Genomic DNA, 23,704 nt, shown 5'->3' with positions numbered 1-23,704 from the left:
ATATTTTATGAAATTATAAGACAATATTTCTTTCTTTTAACAGTATAATCATACAAGTTATACATTTATTGAGCACTGCTACCTTATTTTAAGAAATGAAATGAACTTGCACAACTATCATAAAATATATTAATACAACAATTTTTGACATTCCTTATAGTGTATGCAGCAAGTATGTTTTTGAGAAGTGTCGTTTTTCTCTGATAATTTTTGTTCTTGAGTTATGCTTTATTTTTGCATGCAGTTTTCAAATAAAATTCTGTAAACTAATAATGTAAGGTCAAAAAAGTTTTTGTACAATATTTTTACTACACACACACGCCAGTTCGGGGCAACATACACTATTGCTTGCAATAGCAGACTTTCTAGTTATTATTATTTTTCATTTTTATTTTTCTGACCTTTTCAAATCGCGATATCTCAAAAACTACTCATTCATTTTCATTCAAATTTTTAGGAATGATGTGTTATCTCATGCCATTTTGAAATATTGAAAAAGTTTGGAAAAATTTACTTCCGGTCGGGAATTATTACGATTTTTCACTTTTTCCACTAAAAATCTAGTCCATGAATGTTCTCAGAAACTGTTAAAGGTAGGAGTCTGAAACTTTCAGGTATGATAGAATTTGGTTTGTAGATGTGTGATGGAAACATTTTGTGTGTCATCGTCACTTCCGGTCATCACAGGAAGTGATTTAAAAAGGGTAATTTTTTGAACTTTTTTGTTTTTCATTACTTTTTTATGATGTTGATAGGCTAAATAAAGAGTCTTACAAGAATGCTAAATATGTAGTTTGTTTAAAAATTGATTAACCCCTACTCTAAATATTTATCATTTTTCAATTTTAAGCGATGATGTTTGATAGTGTAATGGTTAGCATGTTGAATTTTCACGTGGGCGATCCAGATTCAATCCAAAGAATGTCCGAATTTTTTCTCACTTTTTGGGGCTCAAATATAAGATTTTATCTTTAAGGGGGGGGCTATGTCGTTCGACGTCAGAGCAGCGGTGTTTGACGGCACAATATCAGCGTGTCTTTTTACTCCCTCATATAGAGTTTGCAGTTGAATTTTGCACTAATTAATGTGCACAGATGCAATTGTAATGTGACAAAACGAGGAAAACATGTTGGTACAAATGTTTATGTAGCTAGATACCTATGCAATTGTATCTTAAATTGGAGATTTGTTGAATTGTATTTTAAAAGTAGAATTTGTTACTTTCTCATGTTGATTGAATAACATACAGCAATTTCAAATGAGAGAAAAATAAACTTCAATGATATTTTTCTTTGATTTTAGTAGGGCTATATTCCTTTATAGATGCAAGTTACTGAACATAATAGGTATCAGATTCCTTGAGCGTCATATGGCGAGACGTATTTTGTTGCGAAACATTCCAGTCTTTTCATTAATGTCTTACTAATTGGAATAATCCACATTGGGGGTAAAGAGGAATATAAAATGTGTAAGAAAACTTAGCGCTGCATTTATGTTACTTGTCCGTATACGGTATGTTATATGTACAGTGTGATAAATGTATATTCTTAGGCTAGAAAATCAGGCTATAGCAACATATTTTTTTAAAATTTCATTGAAGCTATCATGTACACTTATTCAATTGAAGACATATTCCAAAGAAAAGGCGCGAAGATTTACTCGTGACGTTTGGCGCGAAATAATTATCTTGACCTGCCTTTCACAAATGGTCTGTTGCAGTAGTGTAGAAGTACAGAAAAAGATTACACGGACATCTGAATTTGGAATTGCATAGAAAAAAGTTGAATGCATAAAGAATAAAGGAAGTAAACACAATATTTTTGTTAGTTTTTATCAGTAACAGATTTTTTCTCTGCTATCAGTTATTGTTAAAACACAAGTAACAAATCCGATGTAAATCTACTAGTACTTGCACAAAATTTAGTTGGCTAGTTTTCATCCTCTAATTCCACTCTATAAGAAAAAAAGATTAACCTGCCTGACACTCGTTACTTCAGGGAATGAGTGCAAGGTAAACATGGGTGATGGCTGGTACATTGCACTAGTGTAGTGGTTTCAATATTAAAGAACAAGGTTCACTTAGGGCCTTTTTGGCCCTGTGAATTTCAGAAAAACTGAAACTGCTTGGTTTTAGTTGACAATGCATTAAATATCATTTAGACCTTTGATGACTGCGTATCTATCAAAAATGACGTAATTTTCTGGCTAGCCAATGCATTATGACGTCATGAAATGCGTCATTTTCCTCATATCGTGAAAAATTCCACAAAACAGCCAATTTTTAAAGCTATTTTTCGATATTTAATATAGAGCATAACCTCTGATCTTAAATATGCAACTATAAAATGATAGAACTATTTCTGAGGATTACAAAACCTGTTTTATTTTTTAGATCAGAGGGTGTGCTCATATTATTTCTCTTCTGTGAAGGTACTCAAATATACTTATTTTCATTAAAATTCAAGAACATTGCAATTTCAGGAGCCCTGTTTTCCAAGATCTTGGCTATAAGGAGAAAATTTTTAATAGGAAATGAAAACATTAAGTCTCTACTTTATCTTGTTGTTTAAAATGGAACATAAAGAGTTAGTCAATAAATTGGTATATCTACAGAGCCATTTTATGCATAGAGTGAACCTAGTTCTTTTCGGGCAGCCGATCTTGGTTTAATCCCGACTATATCTGAATTTTTTGCTTAAATTTACCTTTTCATCTTTATCAATGATGTTGAACTTTGTTTTTCTCTTTGTGAATTCTGTGCTCTTTTTATTTTTTTTTATAAATAAAAAATCTTTTTAAAGACCCATGTTAAATTTTTAGGTGTCTTTACAACGAGCAGATATAAATCTAATTTTACGTGCAAAGAATATCACAGTTAAGGATGCATGTTATTCAGACGGAAGACCTCTCGTTGCTCGCAACGAGTATCTAGTTATTAAGGTCTTCCGTCTTCACGGAAGACCTTATAGTGATTCTACTGTTTCTTATTATTATTATTATTATTATTATTATTATTATTCTTTTTTTTGACAAAATTTTGTGCACGCGATTTCTCGAAAAGTATTCAGTAGTTTTCAATGAAACTTTCAGGAAAAATCAGTCATTGTATGAACTTTGTTCATCACAAGGAAAATTTGGAAAATTCCATTTTGGTTCCAAGTTACGGGCAATTTCCTGATTTTAAAATGAAATTTTGTCGCCCCTTTTTCTCAAGAATGGCTAAAGATATGAACTGGAGACTTATTGGAGAGCATAGAATGTGACTTCTAAATTTGCAGAATTGCCTTTTCGTTCGTCGTCGGCACTTCCGGTCTTCACAGGAAGTGATCAAAGAAATCATAAAATTTCAACTTTCTTTTTTTAAATCAATACTTACATCACATTATTGCATCTCTTTTGTAGTTTCGAAATATGTTGGTCCCACCGGAAACAAAAACGTTAACTTCCGGTTATAAGAGAAAAACTACATAATTTTAGTATTTTTCTTTACCATTAATATCCTTTGTAGATAAAGTATTTGAAATGAATTTTAAATATGTTATTCAAACTGCAGATATCTAGAGTAACATCAAATATCTTTGTAAAATTCACTTCCGGTCGCGTGTTTTCCTGTCCTCAAAATGAGAAGTTCTCTGAGCAAGATCTCGGAAACGGTGAAAGATTAAGACACCAAACTTATATGAGCAACAGACCTTAAGATGTAGGCAAAACCATTTGGGTTCAGAGCGTCAGCCGTCACTTCCGGTCGTCACAGGAAGTGATCAAAGAAATCGAAATTTCAACTTTTCTTTTTTTAATTAAAAATTGCATCACTTTATTGCATCTTTTTCGCAGATTCGAAAGATGTTGTTCTCACCGGAAACAAAAGCGACAACTTCCGGTTATAAGAGAAAAACTACATAATTTGAGTATTTTACTTTCCCATCAATATTTTTTCTAGAAAAAGTATTTGAAATGAATTTTAAATATGTTATTCAGACTGCAAATGTCTAGAGTAATCGTAAATATCTTTCAAAAATTCACTTCCGGTCACATGTTTTCCTGTTCTCAAAATGTGAAGTTGTCTGAGCGAGATCTCAAAACCAGGTAAAAGATTATAACACCAAAGTTTTATGAGTAATAGACCTTGAGGAGTAGGCAAAACCATTTGGGTTAAACGCGTCAGTCGTCCCTTCCGCTTGTCACAGTAAGTGATCAAAGAAATCCAAAAAAAATTTAACTTTTCTTTTTTAAATTATTGCTTGCATCACTTTATTGCATCTCTTTCGCTGTTTTGAAGTATGTTAGATTCCACCGGAAACAAAAACGTCAACTTCCGGTTTTAGGAGATAAACTACTTTACTTTGATATTTAACTTTCTCATAAATATTGATCATCGATAAAGTACTTGAAATGACTTTATGTATGTTGTATATACTGCAAATGTCTAGAGAAAAGTCAAAGATTTTTATAAAATTCACTTCCGGTCTCGTGTTTACCCGTCCTCAAAATTAGAATTTGATCTCACAATATTGCTCGGCAACAGTAAACGACTGAAGTCTAAAACTTTCAGGACTGATGGTCAGTCATCAGTTATATGAATCGTGAGAAAATCTTGTATCGCCGTTACTTCCGGTACTTCCGGTCGTGACCGGAAGTGATGTAAAAAATGAATGGTTAACGTTAGCAAGTTGGATTTTCACGCTGACGACCTGGGTTAAATTTCCAGAGTGTCTGAATTTCTTTTATCTCTTTTTCAGCTTGAATTTTCGTTTTTATTTTCAGAATCAGACGGAAGACCTCTCATTGCTCGCAATGAGTTTCTAGTTATTATTATTTTTCTTCCTGGGCACTTTTTTGTCCGTGAGTGATCTCTGAAACTACACATCCGATTGAGGTGAAACCTTTTTAGGGTTAATAGGAATGTTATGTAGATTTGCGAAACGAAGGTCATTGCAATGAGTAAAATGACCAATATACTTGATATAGCCATAATTTTCATATCTTTTGATGAATTACTTTGATACTCAGAATATAAGAATATATTAATAGTGTAGACAAGATGAGATGGTCAGAATGCACATGCATGCACATGCGCGCATGCGCATTGATTGAAATAACCAATACAATTGAAATAGACTTAACTTGTACATTTTTTGATGAATTGCTTTGAAACTCAGAATATAAATACATATTAGAAGTGTACACAAGAAGACATGATCAGCGCACACATGCATGCACTTGCATGCACGTGCGTTCGCATGCAATAAGTAAAATGACCAATATACTTAGTATAGCCAAAACTTTCATATCCTTTGATGAAATACTTTGATACTCAGAATATAAGGATATATTATTAGTGTAGACAAGATGACATGATCAGCATGCACGTGCGCGCATGCGCAATGATTGAAATAACCAATACAATTGAAATAGACTTAACTTGTACATTTTTTGATGAATTGCTTTGAAACTCAGAATATAATGATATATTAGAAGTGTAGACAAGATGATATGGTCAGCGCACACATGCATGCACGTGCGTACGCGTGCAATGAGTAAAATTACGAACATACTTGATATAACCATAACTTTTACATTATTTGATGTAATGCTTTGATACTCAGAATACGTAAACATATTATAAATGTAGACAAGACGACTTTGTCAACATGTACATGCATGCACGTGCGCGCGCATGCAATGCTAAAATGACCAATATACTTCATATAGCTGTAACTTTTATACTTTTTGATGAAATGCTTTGATACTCAAAATATATAGATATATTAATAGTGTTGACAAGGTGACATGGTCATCATGGACATGCATGCAAGCGCCGCGCGACCAATGCGTAAAATGACAGATATACTTAATAAAGCCGAATTCTTTTTTTATCTTTTGATGAAATTTAATATAAAGAAGTATTAAAAGTGTAGACAAGTTGACATGGTCATTTTGTACATGAATGCCAATGTGCGCTCGTGTAATGCATAAAAAAAAACCAACATACTTGATTGCCTTCTTTAATGAAGCTTACAGGAAATAAGACACCAAAAGGAAGTTGGGGAGCATTTGGGGAACATCTGTAATGGTCCCCGTTACAATTAATACTAGTTTTAACTAAGATAATGATGATTTAATCATGACTTTTTAATTTTGTACAGGCCTATGTATGATAATTATACCCTGAGGTGTATGTTTACCTGTCTTCAACAAGTCAGGTGATTGTTCACAGTGAGTACTTTTCAAGCATGATTGATTGAGTTCATTTCTGCCTGCTGAAAATACTGTTCTTGAGCAAATTGATAGGAGTTCCATATGAAATTTGTAAGAAACCAGGATAAAAGACTTCTGGTTGTGTCCATTTGTAATTATATAGATAAAGATCAAAGACAAGATAGTGAGTAAACTTATTTTTTTACATTTCTTGTTATATAGTAAAATTGCATTAATTCTTTGAAAATCTTCTTTTCTGCTCCTGGATATTAAATAAAATAAGTTTATAGTTATGATGAGCATGCTTGTCTCTTCCAAAATTGTGAATTTCATGGCCCCAGTGTCAGGGGTTCTGGTGTTAGGGCGGGGCTCTATTGATTATAGAGTGAAAATGCATTAATTCTTTGAAAATCTTCTTCTCTGCTCCTGGGTATTAAATAAAGTAACTAAGTACATAGTTATAATGAGCAAGAGTGCCTCTTCCAAAATTGTGAATTTCATGGCCCCTGGGTCAGGGCTTCTGGTGTTAGGATGGGGCTCTATAGATTATATAGTGAAAATGCATTAAGTCTTTGAAAATCTTTTTCTCTGTTCCTCAGTTATATTCAAACAAAGGAAGTGCATGCTTATGATAAGGAACAAGAGGCCCAAGGGCCTTAACGGTCACCTGAGTATGATACAACAATTTCAAGGATGCATAGAGTATAAAATGAACTGAAAGGTGAAGCTTTGTTGCCCAAAAGCAAGAAAAATAGGGTGATCATGATCAACAAAATAATTGGTCTTAATATTCATTAACAGTTCATAAATTAGGTTCTAATCTGTTCCCCATTTATCACTATCACTATACAGTATATTAACAAATTATCAATGCTTCTGTACTATTTTAATCCTTTGTTGAAATCTCTTACATTGGCATCTCTTGGTCTTTGATGAATATTTAATAAGACAAGTTATTTTTGTCTCATTTTTATTTATCTACTACTTACAAGTCTATCTGATCATTAAAACTATGAAAGTACTTTTTGTATTATACAATAAAAGTTTTTGCATAATTCTCTTGTTCTATTTACCTTTCAAGTACATTATTTACAGTGATAAATTATCAAAAAGTAAATGGCAAAGGGGAATAACTCCTCTCAGTAGAATACAAACTAATAGAGCCCTGGCCAGAACCAGAACACTTGACCAAATGGTCCAGATGTTCAAAAATCTGGTAAAAATTCCCTTCCTTATAAAAACTTTTACTCTGTTTGCCTCAGATATGCCCAGGTGCGGAGAAGATTTTTAAATAAATAATGCATTTTTACTACAGATTCACTATATTATCAATAGAGCCCCCCCCCCCCCCCCCCAAAAAAAACACCAGAGCTTCTGACCCTGGGACCATATGTTTGCTCATCATCACTTTGTTTATCTGCTGAACACTAAGGAGCAAACAGGATTATTTAATAGAATTAATGCATTTTCACTAAATTATTAAGAGCCCCACCCTCACACCAGCACATCTGACCCAGGGGTCATGAAATTCACCACTCTGGAAGAAGCACACTTGCTCATCATAACTATACACTTAGCTTCTTTGCTTTTTTAACCAGAAGAAGAAAAGAATATTTTCAAAGAAATTTTGCTTTTTCACTTTATAATCAATAGAAGCCCCCCCCCCTCTCTCACCAGAACCCTTAAACCTGGGGTCATAAAATTCACAATTTTGGAAGAGGCATCCTTGTGTATCATAACAATGTACTTTAGTCTGTTTAAGCAATACCCAGGGGCAGAGAAGATTTTCAAAGAAATAATTCACCTTCACTATAGGATCTATATACAGTCCCTGAAACGTTCTACTTTCCCACTTGAACGGTGAGCGAACGCTGAACGAACGCAGAGCGAACGGTGAGTGAACGATGTGTGAACGCTGAACGCAACTTGGTGAACGATGTGTGAACGCTGAACGGTGAGCGAACGCAGAACGCGAACAGAGCGCAAACGCGAGCGCAAAGTGAACGGTGAACGAACGATGAACGCAAGATGAATGATTTATTCGGAATGCCTCTGATCTTTTCCTTGCATTGAAACTATTCTATTGTATTCTAATGCCTGGTGCTAAAAAAAAATAAATAAATAAATAATAAATAAACAAATCAGTGAGAATTGTCCTAAGAAAGACGATACATGCACATTAAGCAAAATTATTAATTTAAGACTCTTACAATATTTTCTGCACAAATGTACGATGTTTAAATTCAACTTTTTGATAATACGATTTTTATCGCTGTAAAACATTGTAATTGTTACCGAACTCTGTGTTATAACAGATGAAATTAATCTAGTTGTAAAATAAATATGTTTATTCTTATTTTACATATAAAACCATTACAAATAATGTGGATTTTAGAAGAGAAAACTACGGACTTATAGAATGAATTACAATGGTTGTAACAACCATATGCATACAAGGCGATTCCGTGTAAAATAATAAGAAAAAAAAAAATTTTACAAAGGTATGTGGACGTATTGCATAAATACACTCGTATTTTAAAATTTTATTGCAATAATATATTTATGTGTCAGTTTTATTTTTTATGATGATTTATTAAGCAGACTTCTACATGTATCTGTAGACATTTCCCGGCCGTGATTATACTCGGACAAGATGATACAAAGAGGCAATCATATTATTTGATATATATTAAATTTTCACAACTTGATATTTAAGTAATATGCTGTCATAGTTTTTATTAAACAGACAAATGAGAGAGAGAGATTCGGTTTTAGCCCCCCCCCCCCCCCCCCGCCCTTTCCTCAAATGTTTGTACCTATATCAAACAAAAATTCTAAATTTTTTCTAAATATATCAGTCAGTGAAAGTAACCATTTTTTAAATCAACAAGTCCATTTGTTTTACAGTCATAATCGGTTTTTATTTTCCTGCTTCAAGTTCACATGAAGTCCACGTGCATGACCTGTCAATCAAAATCATTCGACACTGTGCAGGTGTGAAAGTCTCGTCACACCGAAGGCAAAGTGTTAGTATTTCCAAGAAGTTTTAACATTTTTTCTTATCATTTTTAGATCTGATTCCAACATTTCTAAAAATAAATAAATAAATGAATAAAATACATTGGGAATAAATACTTGGAATAATTAAGCCACTTGAATTTGAAACATACTCCCTGCCAATTTAAAATATCACCGCCGGCACATGTATATTTTGAACTACTATTGTTTAATGACTTTGTTTAGATGCATATTTGTTTGCTACAAAACACTAACTTCTTTTTAAATGTTAATTAAAATGTACTGGTAACACTAACTAAGTAACCGATTTAGGGGAAAGGGGGGGGGGGGGGGGGGGCTCTTAATAATATCGAATGACAAACATTTAAAGTTACGATGAAAAATATCATTACTGGAGAATCACTTTGGTTATATAAATGATAATCATGTTATAAACACATTTCTCTCTCTTTAATTAAAGACTTTATATATGTAAAGATAAAAAAAAACTCTTTAATGTATTGCATTTTAAACAAATATTTCTTTAAACCACACTATCAATTTAATTCGCTCTAAAGATATTTAATTAACTGGATATCCGCAGCACTGTTTATCATTCTCAGAAAAAGTTCTAAAATGTATTTCTGTATTATTTAAAAAAAAATGTGATAGAAATAAATATTTTCGTATTTTTGCTGCAGTTGGTAAAATAATTTAACTTCGAATATTATCTATCTATTAACGATTTGTCGTCCTTAACATAACAACAAAATGTTGCAGTGCTTGAAGTATCAGTATTTTGCCCGTATTTAAATTTAATTTTTCAGCATCGTTCTACTTAGGTACATACATGTACTTATAACAACATTTATTTTCCAGATAAATTTTATAAATAACCCAACAGCTAAGTTAGAATAATAAAAATTAATTTTGTAGATAATTTTTTTTTCCTATGAAATAATGATTCTTTAAACACGGTATGTTATTTATTAAATTCAAAACCTGTAAATCCTTACTTAAAAAAAGATAAGTCCTTTCACTTCGGAGTTCCGAATGACACTGAAGACTGAACGATAAGTGAACGCTGAACGCAAGGTGAATGCAAAGTGAACGAACGAAGAGCGAACGGTGAACGCTTTGTGAACGGTGAACGCGAGCGCACAGTGAACACTGAACGCAAAACTGTGAACGGAGAGCGAACGGTGAACGCACGCTGAATGAACGGTGAACACACGCTGAACGAACGGTGAACGAACAGAAAAATGGGAAAGTAGAACGTTTCAGGGACTGTAGCCCCGCCCTAGCACCAAAACTCCTGTCCCCGGGGCCATGAATTTCACAATTTTGGGAGAGGCATTCTTGCTTATCATAACAACGTACTTTGTTTGTTTAAATAATATCCAGGTGCAGAGAAAAAGATTTTTAAAGAATTAAAACATTTTCACTTTATAATCAATAGAGCCCCGCCCTAACACCAGAACCCCTGATCCAGGGGCCACGAATTTCACAATTTTGAAAGAGGCATCCTTGATTATCATAACTAAGTATTTAATGTGTTTCAATAACACCCAGGAGTAGAGAAGAAGATTTTCAAAGAATTAATGCATTTTCACTATATAATCAATAGAGCCCCACCCTAACACCAGAACCCCTGACCCAGGGGCCATGAAATTCACAATTTTGAAAGAGGCACTCTTGCTCATCGTAACTATGTACTTAGTTACTGAATTTAATACCCAGGAGCAGAGAAGAAGATTTTCAAAGGATTAATGCATTTTCACTATATAATCAATAGAGCCCCGCCCTAACACCAGAACCCCTGCACCTGGGGCCATGAATTTCACAATTTTGGAAGAGGCACTCTTACTCATTATAACTATATACTTAGTTAGTTTATTTAATACCCAGGAGCAGGGAAGAAGATTTTCAATGAATTAATGAATTTTCACTATATAATCAATAGAGCCCCGCCCTAACACCAGAACCCCTGCCCCTGGGGCCATGAATTTCACAATTTTGGAAGAGGTACTCTTACTCATCATTACTTTATACTTAGTTAGTTTATTTAATACCCAGGAGCACAGAAGAAGATTTCCAAAGAATCAATGCATTTTCACTATATAATCAATAGAGCCCCGCCCTAACACCAGAACCCCTGACCCTGGGGCCATGAATTTCACAATTTTGGAAGAGTCACTCTTACTCATCATAACTATATACTAAGTTAGTTTATTTAATACCCAGGAGCAGAGAAGAAGATTTTCAAAGAAATAATGCACTTTCACTATGTGATCTATATAGCCCCGCCCTAGCACCAGAACCCCTGACCCTGGGGCCATGAATTTCACAATTTTGGTAGAGGACTCAATGCTTATTACAATCATGCCAACAGTTTGACTGCTTGATGTCCAGGAGTAAAGAAGAAGATTTTTAAAGATTGCATTTATTTTGGTGGTTTTAGCCCCACCCCTCAGGCCCCAGGGGGGCAGGGACCATGAAATTCACAATTTTTGTTCCCCTTCACCCATAGATGCTATATGCCAAATTTAGTTGAAATTGGTTGAGCGGTTTCAGAGAAGAAGCTAAAAATGTTCAAATGTTAACGCACATCGCACGACGCACGTCGCACGACGCACGCCGACGGACAAAAACGGATAGCAATAGGTCACCTGAGTGACTCAGGTGACCTAAAAATGCCTCTTCCAAAACTGAAATTCATGGCCACAGGGTCAGTGGTTCTGATGAAGGGGGGGGGGGGCTCTATTGAAAATGCGTAATTTCTTTCAAAATATTTTTTCTACTACTGGTTATAAAGCAAAGAAACAAGTGTATAGTTAAGATGAGCAAGGGTGCTTCTTCCAGAATTGCGAGTTCATGGCCCCTGGGTCAGATGTTCTGTTGTAAGGGTGGGGCTTTATTTATTTAATAATATAGTGAAAATGCATTTCTTTGAAAATGCATTCCTTTGAATGCTTCTGGGCATATTCGAGGCAAACAGAGTAAAAGTTTTAATATGCAAAGGTATTTTTACCAGAATTTTGAACACCTGAACCATTTACACAAGTGTTCTGATCCTGGCCAGGTCTCTTTTAACTTGTATTCTGCTGAGCAAAGTTATTCCCCTTTGCCATTCACCTCTGATAATTAATCGCTTTAAACAATGTATTTGAAAGGTTAATAGAATAAGAGAATTATGCAAGAATATTTATTGTATAATACAAAAAGTACTTTCATAGTTTAACGATCAGGTAGACTTGGAAATAATAGATGAATAAAAACAAGACAAAAATAACCTATCTTTTAAAATATTCGTCAAAGGCCAAGAGAGGCCAATATGAGAAGTAATAATATGGGGTTAAGGACCCTCTATACACTGATGAAAAATGTTTTTTGGACTCTGAGAAAATTGTATAACATAAAGGAGGATATTTTGAAATTAACTAACTCATTTTAATTATAGGGAGCGTGCCTTTTTCATTCAGGAAAAATCCTCAAAGACAATGAAGTAATAGAAAAGAAAAATTGCCTTTGCTTACTCAAATGGATAAAATACATGCAAATAAAGCTTTCAAATACTCTATCTTGGTCTAATATAATGTTTAGAATACTTGGATTTATTTTAAATCATGTGATACAGTTCAGATGACAATTTATTCTACTTATATGTCAAATGGTGGGTCAGTCTAATTACACAAAAGTACCCTGAAAATAGGGTGCAGTGTACAGAGGGTCCTTAAAAATACACATTTTGTTAATAGTCTGCATGGTAATAATGATAAATGGGGGACAGATATATACTAGACCAATTACAGACCCTAACACCTGCTACTACACCTCAGAAACGAACCGTACCATTCCATGCAAGAAGCGTACCGTACCGTGCAAGGAGCGTACCATACCGTGCACAAAGCGAACCGTACCGTACACAAAACAAACCATTCAGTGCAAGAAGCGTAGCGTACCGTGCACAAAGCGAACCATACTGTTCATGAATAATTTTTGAAATAATTATGCAAGCCACGCCCCGATCTTGCAATTACCAATTACAGTACGTATTTTTTTTTTTATTTCTTTCGACACAGCGCCCGTTAAAGAAGGATGGAAAATAACCCTAGAGATTCAAAATATTATTTTTAAGTACCATGCATCTGGACTTACATCTGTTAATATAAGGAAACTACTCAAAACTAGTTACGACTTCAAAACAACTCGACAGAGTGTGAGGCGATTACTTGTTCCCTATGCATGATCGGGTTGTGCTTGATTAACTTTTTTTTTTCATATTAAATGCAGCATCGTAATATTTTCGTGTACAATTTATAATAAATAAAAGTGAATTATATACTTTATTGTTTATTTCTATAGCTTTTATCTACCCTATTCTTGTCTCTATGAACGTTCTTGGAAACCAAGACACATTGAAAAATGTATTAGGATTCTGTGCTATTTTCCGAAATCAAGCCCATAAAATCATTTTTTATTCATGTAAGTAATAGTTTTAGGGAGCAATAATTACAAATTTAGCAAAACAAAAACAATTACGAACTAAATTGTCAATTTGAAACTGGACATGTTAAAATGTAAAAGCCTCTCAATCACTAGAAAAAAAATTAATAAAAGTGATGTATAGATAAATAACTGACCAACCCAAGATGTTATCGCCAATATATCATACTGTCAAAAAGTTCTATCGCAGCATTTTCGCATGGAATTTTCAGTTTAATACATGTAATAAAAAAAAATCTGAATATATGTGAGAAGTATTTTTTTTTTTAAGCATTTTCCCATTTCATTTGCTTTATTCACTGAAACCTGCAGGTAAAATATGTTACCTGGAATTTACACATAAAGCCCAGTTTAATTTTTTTTTTTAAATGCTTAGTCCGTGCATGCGTGTTCATCCAAGTTTTTTTTTTTTCAAGAAACACTGTACATTTCTTGCCATGGTCTTGTTATCTAGACTGACGTCTTTCTATGCTTTCGTTATTTACTCTAAAACATTTGAAAATTTCGATTAAGTATTGTCATCACACGTGCACAGGTAAAAACTTAAACTGTGTATATTGAACCGTATCTAATCCCGTTAGTCGAGATATGCCTTCATTCACACGTGTATCAACAGTTTGCTGTCTTATATAGTAAGTCAACAACAATGAACCAGTTTTAATCAGCAGATAAGTAGAATTTCATGTGCAGTCAGCTTTTCTTCTAAATCTTCAATAAAAAAGTTAGAGTTTGACAAGGAAACAAAGAGGGAAGGGGGTAACACCCGGCATGGGCAAATTATTCATTTTCAAAGTTTTTGAGGACATGCATGACTGCATATTATTAATTTTTAGGTAATTGAAAACAGACTATTTATTTCTAACATTTTTACATATTATTTATTTCGGAAATCTTTCTTTGCAGTCAATATATATTATAAATATTTATACATTGTAGATGGAATTGAAGCTGTCTTAACCATTTTCTTGATTGTAACTTCCCTTAAGGAGGCATCCTTACTCATCATAACTTTGCATTCAGTTTGTTTGCCCTAGATCAGAGAAGATTTTTAAAGAAATAATGCTTTTTCACTTTATATATATATTTCAACACAGTCCTGCCCTAACACCAGAACCCCTGACCCTGGGGCCATGGAATTCAAAATTTTGGAAGAGGCACCTTTCTTCATCATAATATGCATTTAGTTTGTTTGCTTAATATCCCGGAGCAGAGGAGAAGCTTTTCAAAGAAATAGTGCATTATCACTATACATTCGCCCCATTATTAGCAGACCTTTTTTTTTTTGTATTCATATGAAGCAGAATTTGTCCAAAATCTTGTACGTGAAAAGAAGAAAACACTTGCTGTGACTTCAACTCGACATTTAGATATATCCACGATGTACTGTCAATAAACAATGGCTATTTCCATTCTTATGTCGATACGATATATCCTGGTGAACTTGAGATAAAAGATACCACAGAGTCTGACACATCTGTTTCATATTTGGATATTTTACTTGAAAAAGACATTAATGGTAATCTAACAACCAAGCTTTATGATAAACATGATGACTTTAACTTTTCAATCGTCAACTTCCCTTACTTATGCAGCAATATACCTTCATCACCTGCATACGGGGTATATATCTCTCAGTTGATTCGATACGCAAGAGCATGCTCTACGTATGTACAATTTCTAAAACAAGGTAAATTATTGACAAATAAGTTGATGAAACAAGAATATCAGCTGTCTCGTTTAAAGTCATCATTTCGTAAGTTCTATGGTCGATACAATGACCTTGTCAGCAAATACAATTTATCATTGAGTCAAATGCTGACTGACATTTTTCATACTAATTGTTAGGCCATTATTTACACACTGAATTGTCGACGGATTTTTCCGTTATTTCCCGATCATGGCAAGAGGCACACGGCGGGTGTGACCAGTCGGCAGGGGATGCTCACTCCTCCATGGCACCTGATCCCACCTCGGATGTTTGGAGGTCCGTGTTTGCTCTGCTCCTATTTTGTATTGTTTTATGGACTTTTGAGCTTGAATACTGTTCGTTATCTCCATATATTTCAGTCAACAAAGCCCTGCCCTAGCACCAGAACTCCTGACCCTGGGGCCATGAATTTCACAATTTAGGTAGAGGGCTCAATGCTTATTACAATCCTGCCAACAGTTTGCCTGCTTGACGTCAAGGAGTAAAGAAGAAGATTTTTAAAGATTGCATTAATTTTAGTGGTTTCAGTCCCACTCCTCAGGCCCCAGGGGGAAGGGGTCATGTATTTCACAATTTTTACTTCCCTTCACCCATAGATGCTATATGCCAAATTTTGTTGAAATTAGTTCAGTGGTTCCAGAGAAGAAGCTGAAAATGTTCAAATGTTAACGGACGACACACGACGATGGATGAAAACAGATAGCAATAGGTCACCTCAGTAAATTCAGGTGACCTAAAAATCACTTGTACAGATCCCCAAACCTGTTGTTATTTGCAAAGTCCTCAAAGGGGGTTTGGCACATTTGTTACATACGTTTTCAATGTGCATGTATAGTCAATATAAAAAAATTCTTTACAATAAATGTATACTGTATTTTTATCTGAGGTGTAGAGACTCTCCATAGAAACTGTGTAATAATGAATAAAGTGAAGATAATGAACAGTGTTCCATCTCATAAAAATCTATAAGCAAAACAGATCTGTGAAGAGGGCATAAAACATGGAAATTCCAGAGGTTGGATCAGGTGCCTAGGAGGAGTAAGTATCCTCTGTTGACCAGTTACACCTGCCCTGCACCCTATGTTGATATGTGCAAAATCTCCAAAGGGAATTTGTTTGTTTAAATATGAATTCAGTATAAAATTATAAAGTCAGTATAAAAAAAAATCTGTAAAATAATTGTATACCGTATCTTCATTTGCATTTTACCAACTACATCATCTATGTTGACTAATGACTGCTCTGTTGGGAACAACGTGTTGATATGATCTATAGGATTGAAGTCAGCATGGTCCAAAGGATCATCGCTATGGAGAACCTGTAAAAACCATTGATTTTAAATTTTTCTGGCACTGTAAAACTTTAAACATACTCTGCTACAGCATATTCTATAAGTGGTGTAAATCAGACGTGGATCCTCAAAAATGCTAAAGAACTTTTGGAAAATTTAAAATTGCAAAAATTCTCAAAAGTCTATAACATCAAATTGTATGACTTTTCTTCACTTTATACAACCATTTCTTTGGATAAATTAAAATTTATGCTTTTTGATATCATAGACAACTGCTTCTTCAATAAAATGGAACTCGGAAATTTTCACATCTTGTGATTGTCATCAACAAAATTAATTTGTTATATCATTAAAATCACTCTGATTCTACACATAAATACACTGAAATTCATGTTAAATGTTACCAAATGCATACCGAAAATATCTTCATGATTCAGTTTTAATTTTTAGTGATGTGCAGAACCAGGGGCATCAGCAAAGGAGTGGCAGGGGCAGCGGTCGCTGCCCCAATAATTTTGCAAAAAAAAAAAATCAGAAAACTGAATTTTAAAAGAGAAATACAGAATAACAAAATTTGTAATTGCGACACCTGTGGTCAATGGACCAGCAAAGTGTAAAAGCTATTGTTTGTTTACAAAGACACATATATACCTGTACCTGGCATGTGTACACAATAAGCATGGTATCCATAGCTACTTGCAAATTTACTACAAATTCTTTCAGGCCCACAGCTAGCAACGTTTTTGGAAAGTCTATGTTTTGGGGGCGGGGTGGGGGTTCTCTAATTTTTTTCCTTTTCAAATGCTGGAATTTGCAAGAGTTTGACCTAACAGCGACAAAAAGTGTGTATGAAGGGGGGGAGCAAGCTGCGTCTAAATGAATGAATTTTTATATAATCAAAACTTAAGCAAATAGACTATTTTCAGATAACAAGTGGAGAAAGTGGGGGGAAAATTGAAGCCCCCCCTTCCTGACATATTCCCTCGCGTATAACAGGCTGTTCATTGTCTAACCAATCAGTCGATCAGTGTTAGGAAATCTTTGATGAATCAAAGTTGTAAGTTATTAATTTAAGCAAAATACTGGGTACAACTACTATTCAAACAACTGATTTTTTATAATGTCATACGTATTTCTGCATTTCAAAAATGGAGGTATTGTGAGGATTATTCCCCCTGTTCATTTTAAATTTAATAATTATGCATTCTCTCGGCAAGTAACAATAAATATTATTCAATAATAGGAAATTATACATATTTTAATCTTTACCTCGTCATAAACCCTTCAAAGTTCTTTCTATGCCATATCAAAAAAAATCAAATTTAAACAATATCTCCTAGCTATTTAAAAATGACCCAGTTTTGTTTTATTTATAGTATACATGTATGTAACTTAAAACACAAAAAGCATTTGTTTTTTTGGTTGCAATTGTTGTTGCATATTTAAATGTTCTTTTTTAATCAGGATATACCTCATACGGGGGTTGTTCGAAAAGTTCCTGGACTATGCCAATCTTCGTTATACTATCTTCAAGAAATTTAAAATGAGCACATCATCATATGTAAACATAGGTAATCAAAGATTACGAAGCTCACCTCGACCAATGTTATCTATAAGTAATGCATATTTCACATCATATTTTTTTTCAAGTTAGTGTACATCCAAAGATCAATATCCATGCAAGTTTGATTTAAGTAGGACTTATAGTTGCTTAGAAATAGACCTGCTAGAAAACTTTTAACCTGTTTACTATACTCAAGAAAATTTAGGTTAGTTCCAAAATCCAAAGCAAGTCTGGAAGTTTTCATCCTTAGATGCACCATCTATACAAAGTTTATCATAACAGGCCATAATATTACATAGCTACTCCAAAAAATTATCTTGGTCACTCATCTGGAAAATGTAGGTCATATTCAGAATCCAAAGCAAGTCTGGAAGTATCCATCCCTAGATACATCATCCATGCTAATTTGGTTAAAATATGGCTAAAATTCACTCATGTGGAAAATCTAGATTAGATCCAGCATCCGAAGCAGGTGAGTTACTGTACATCCCTAGATGCATCATCCATGGAAGTTTGGTCTAGATAGGGCTTATAGTTACTTGGGAACGGACCTGCTCCAAAATCTTTAACCTGGTCACTCATTTGGAAAATCTAGGTCAGATCCAGCATCAGAAGCAAGTGTGGTAGTGTCCATCTCTAGATGCATCATCCATGCAAGTTTGGTCCAGGTAGGGCTTATAGTTACTTGGGAATGGACCTGCTCCAAAAACTTTAACCTGGTCATTCATGTGGAAAATCTAGGTCAGATCCAGCATCCGAAACAAGTGTGGTAGTGTCCATCCCTAGATGCATCATTCATGCAAGTTTGGTCCAGGTAGGGCTTATAGTTACTTGGGAATGGACTTGCTCCTAAAACTTTAACTGGGACGCCGACGCCGGGGGTATAGCATAAGCTCATCTCGACTTCGTCGAGTTGACCTAATCATCTCGACTTCGTCAAGGTGAGCTAAAAATGTTTATTTTGTTTTATTGTGAAGTTTCATTCCATGTGATTTGATAGAATTCAAGTTATTTAATTTTAAAATCAACATGTTTCGTAACCACGGAGCAACCTCAACAACGCTGCAATGTCAAAAACATACTGACATCAAGTTCTCAAAAATACTATCATTAAACATTTCACACAATATTGCCCAATATAATACCAGTGCACTCCTTAAAACGTTTCTTTATCACTTGAAATCTATTTTGCTAACAATTGTTCCAGTAGCATCATTTTGTTTGTCAATGTTACATTTTTTCACTACATTAGTGTGCTTTCACAAGATCAGCATCTGTGAAGCGCCAAACTCTTAGCATGATGTTACTAACAGGCTTGGGGCGAATTACATTGTAAAGTAATGCATTACATTACCATTACTTCAAGAATTTGGGCATTAAATTACCATTACCATTACTTAAATTTCTTAAAGTAATGCATTACATTACCATTACTTTAGCAAAGTAATGCATTACCATTACCATTACTTTTGGAGGTTTTCAGAAATAAAAATACAAAACCTTGCAACTATTTTCATTAACATGCATCCCACCCCTTTAAAACTAAACATGATCGATGAATGATAATTCAAATTTAATTCCAAGTACTTGTTTTTATTACACTGTAAAAAAAATTACATATCTATCTATTATTCATAGGAAGTTTGAACTTTTCAATTGCCAATAAGATAAAAACATGTACATGTACAATATGCACTTTTTGTGTAACTATATAATTAATGTCATAAAGCAATTAAACTTTTGGGGCAAATTTACTCCTTCCCTAAAACTAAAACTAATCTTAATAAGACACAAAAATTATTTGGATCTAGTGTACGTTAAAATATGACAAAAATTAAATGCATTGACAAACTTGTAAAAACGGTTGGACAGTATGTACATTTTGCTCTTCTAAAACAAGAATGCCTGACAGGTCTTCTTTTCCTTTTGGTGCAATGGATTTGTCATGGTCAGCTCAAGCTAGACCAGCTCAATTAATGTTTCATAAACATAGTCTGAAGAAAGGGGCTGGTTTTTGGAGTACTTCTCAAAACAATACATTGTTTTAATTGTTACATAACCTTAGAGGCATTTTGTGTTTTGATGACACTCTATTCAAAAGGTGGCAATTATCTGTTTACATTGTACATTAATTAGTGTGCCTCATACTGGAATGATTTTTAAGGGATATTTTTGTTAAAATATCTTTAAAATTTTCTTTGAAATTAAATCTGATCTAAAATAGGTATAAAAATTGAATGTATGGTAATGTACTTTCAACATAATAAAAATATATATATCTAAATAGATATAGAGAGTTTATTTAAATAGGTTAACTCTTTTCATTCATTTCTATTATTTAAGAAAAAAATTTAATCTTAACAAATATCTCCAAGTATATATTCATTTTTTTTTTTTTTTAAAAAGGTATATATACAAAATAATGCTTTGTAATGCTATGTAATGCAAGCATTACTCTGGATTTGAGAAAGTAATGCGCATTACATTACCATTACATGTAATGCAAATTTTTGGGCATTACACATTACTAGCATTACTTTGAGTTCAAGTAATGCATTGCAATGCATTACCATTACATTTGGCATTACCCCAAGCCTGGTTACTAACTTTTCAATGTTTTTGATAAGATTTTTACAGATAATCTGTTTTCGTAGAGTTCACCATTGTCTAATCCAAGTAGTCTATCATTCAAATACCGCTTGTACATGTAGACACACATGCATGGCTCGATTCTGACATATTTCCTACTTCATCCAACATTTTCAGAGATTTTTCTAGAGTTTTCCAGAGTACAACACAAAATTGTATGTTTAACTGCTGCTCCTAGACATTCAACGACGTCATCTTTTTTGCCTTTTTCGATGAAGACTACCCATCTTCTGAAACTGATTTCCTATCTTACTGAAGCAAAATATTAAGTCATAATCTGGAATCAGAAACAATGAAACAATTCTTAATTTGAACGTGTAGAATTTTTCCGTGTTTGTCATTTTACAGAAGATATGACTCCAGACATTATTTAGTGTCTAGATTGTAAATTACAAAATTTTGACCTGCTCCTTGATCTGATTTTAGCATTTTTTAAGTCTGAATAAGTTTGTAATAAACCAGGATATTTAAAAAAAATTTAATACACATCATTTGAATTTACTGTTGAAATATTTCCTCCAAATTTGCATATAATATGATGTTAAGTAAAAACAAAGGTAATCAAAGATTACGAAGCTCACCTCCACGAATGTTATCAGTAAAAGTAACGCAAATCTCACATCATATTTTCTTTATAGTTAGTGTGCATCCTGAAAACAATATTCGTGCAAGTTCTGTGTAAGTAGGTCTTATAGTTCGTTGGGAATTGACCTGTTCCAAAAACTTTAACCTGTTCACTAATCAAGAAAATGTCCTTCATTTCCTACATCCAAAGCAAGTCTGGAATGCACCATCTATGCAATATTTTTAGTTTTATTTTCTATTATGGCCCCACCCTACCCCCAGAGTGATGATTTGAACAATCTTGAATTTACACTACTGTAAATAACTTTTTATTCACAAGAACTTTATTTTTGTGTGATTATGTGAGACAGTGTGCTTGCAAAAACTTCATTCTCGCATATATTAATATTCCTAAAGATTATATAAAGCAATAACCACAATTCATGAATATTCTGTCTCGCTAATAAGGAGTAAATATCTATCTCGCGAAAATAAGGTGTCGTGAAAATTTAGTGATCTACAGTTCCTGAATATGCTTCTGTACTAAAATGACTAATCATGGCTTTGTTGTTCTTGAGAAAAAGATTTTTAAATGATCTATCCTATATTTTCCTACCTAAAACTTTGATCGCCTGTTTTGTCCCCTTCCTTCCCCAGGGGGTCATGATTTGAACAAATTTGAATTAACATTACCCAAAGATGCTTCCATATAAATATGACCATCATGGCTTTGCTGTTCTTAAAGTATATTTCGTCATTGTATCAAAATATAGTTCAGTCAAAAACAGGGTTTCAAACATTATGAGTAGAGTAAATGACTACATTTTGTTTTCATTAATGAGTGATTTTTGTGGAAGATCCTTCATTGAGCCTCAGACACACAGAGTTAATAGGATTTCACCACTAAAGGTTAAATCCATTCATCAAAGTGAAAAACTATGAATTTTCCCATCATACAATTATTTGGGATGTTTTATTTTGGTCCTGCATCAGTTTAGTCTATACCTCAACACATTTTGTGTACATCATAAGTGCACGGATTCATCATCAGTTGAAGCAGAAGTTTTCAAAGATTTGAAATGCCTAAGCGAAAGACGGCGAGTCAGACCCAGGCTCAGCCACGAAAACGAGCGGGGAGATGAGAGCCTCGTCTGACTACTTCCGAATTTCCTCAGTCGGCGAGCATCACGGATGGAACAGTCAAGCCTTTCAGTTGCCCTTCTGATGCTCTAGATGTACAGGCTTCTACACCATCCATATATGCCTACCAACATTATGCCATCCTACCAACTTCTGGATCTGGCTCAATGCATTTCCACAATTTTGAGTGAGGGACCAAGCCCAACTTCTGGGGACAGAAGGTACACCTGCATCTAATGCGAACATAAAAGTTTCTAGAAATGACAATGATTTGGGGCACAATGTACTCAACAATATTAAACTCAAAATTGTCAATGTCATATTAATAATAATATACCGTATTTGGCTGAATACGCAATTTCTTCCTAGAAAATGTTTTTGTGAGAAAGGGGTGCGTATTGTACACCACAATAGGATTTTGATAGTTTTTTTCTTTCAAGTGAAACACAGCTATCATACGGACATATCGTAGCACTACCTAGAGACATTGGCAATTTCTTGTTGTTTATCGCTGTATTTAAAACTTCAGAAAATTACTGTTGGAATGTAGGCTTGTTGAAAATGTTATATTTATAATCTGTTGATAATGATAATCTGTTGTTCAATGATATTAAAAACAAGTTACAATTAATCTGAGCTGCATATTCATCGTCTCCATGTAGGCCGCCATTGACGATGTTATTTATAGACGTTCAAGCATTCCTTTGCCACGTGCTTGCGTAATCATAGTGCACATGTACCTAATCAGACACTCAGTTGGAAAAAAAATTAATTGAGCAATGTTATAATGAAATACAAAAAAATCAACATTTATTGGGGGGGGGGGGGGGGGGTCAAATAACGCGGTGAAAATTCATTTAAACATAAACTGATAAACACCCCCACTATACCACTGTATACTATATGTCCCAATCGAAGCCATTGTTGTGATCTCAGCACCCCTCCAGGTAAATAAATTGTCTACCAACTCCTAAGAATTGTTTTTACAGTTAGAGCACTGATTATTTACTGCCCTGGCTTTGGTCGTTTTTTTTTTTTTTTGTTTTTTGTTTTTTTGGTTAAAATTCGGGGGTCGATTATTAGCCTT

At 33.9% G+C, this 23,704-nt stretch overlaps 1 protein-coding gene across 1 annotated transcript in view; it reads right to left on the bottom strand.

Moving 5' to 3' along the window:
* LOC133206147 (vacuolar protein sorting-associated protein 53 homolog) overlaps positions 1-23,704 on the bottom strand; it is a 540,720-nt gene that overhangs the window by 505,936 nt on the left and 11,080 nt on the right. The window contains exon 2 of the mRNA XM_061342079.1: positions 16,597-16,727. Within this exon, the coding sequence (XP_061198063.1) occupies positions 16,597-16,727 (131 nt within the window). The remainder of the gene's footprint in view (positions 1-16,596; positions 16,728-23,704) is intronic.

Source organism: Saccostrea echinata, unplaced genomic scaffold, assembly GCF_033153115.1.
Source record: "Saccostrea echinata isolate AGI-Se365-2 ecotype Australia unplaced genomic scaffold, CSIRO_AGI_Sech_v1 ptg000054l, whole genome shotgun sequence".
Lineage (NCBI taxonomy): Eukaryota > Metazoa > Mollusca > Bivalvia > Ostreida > Ostreidae > Saccostrea > Saccostrea echinata.
This window is presented reverse-complemented; position numbering and strand designations above follow the sequence as displayed.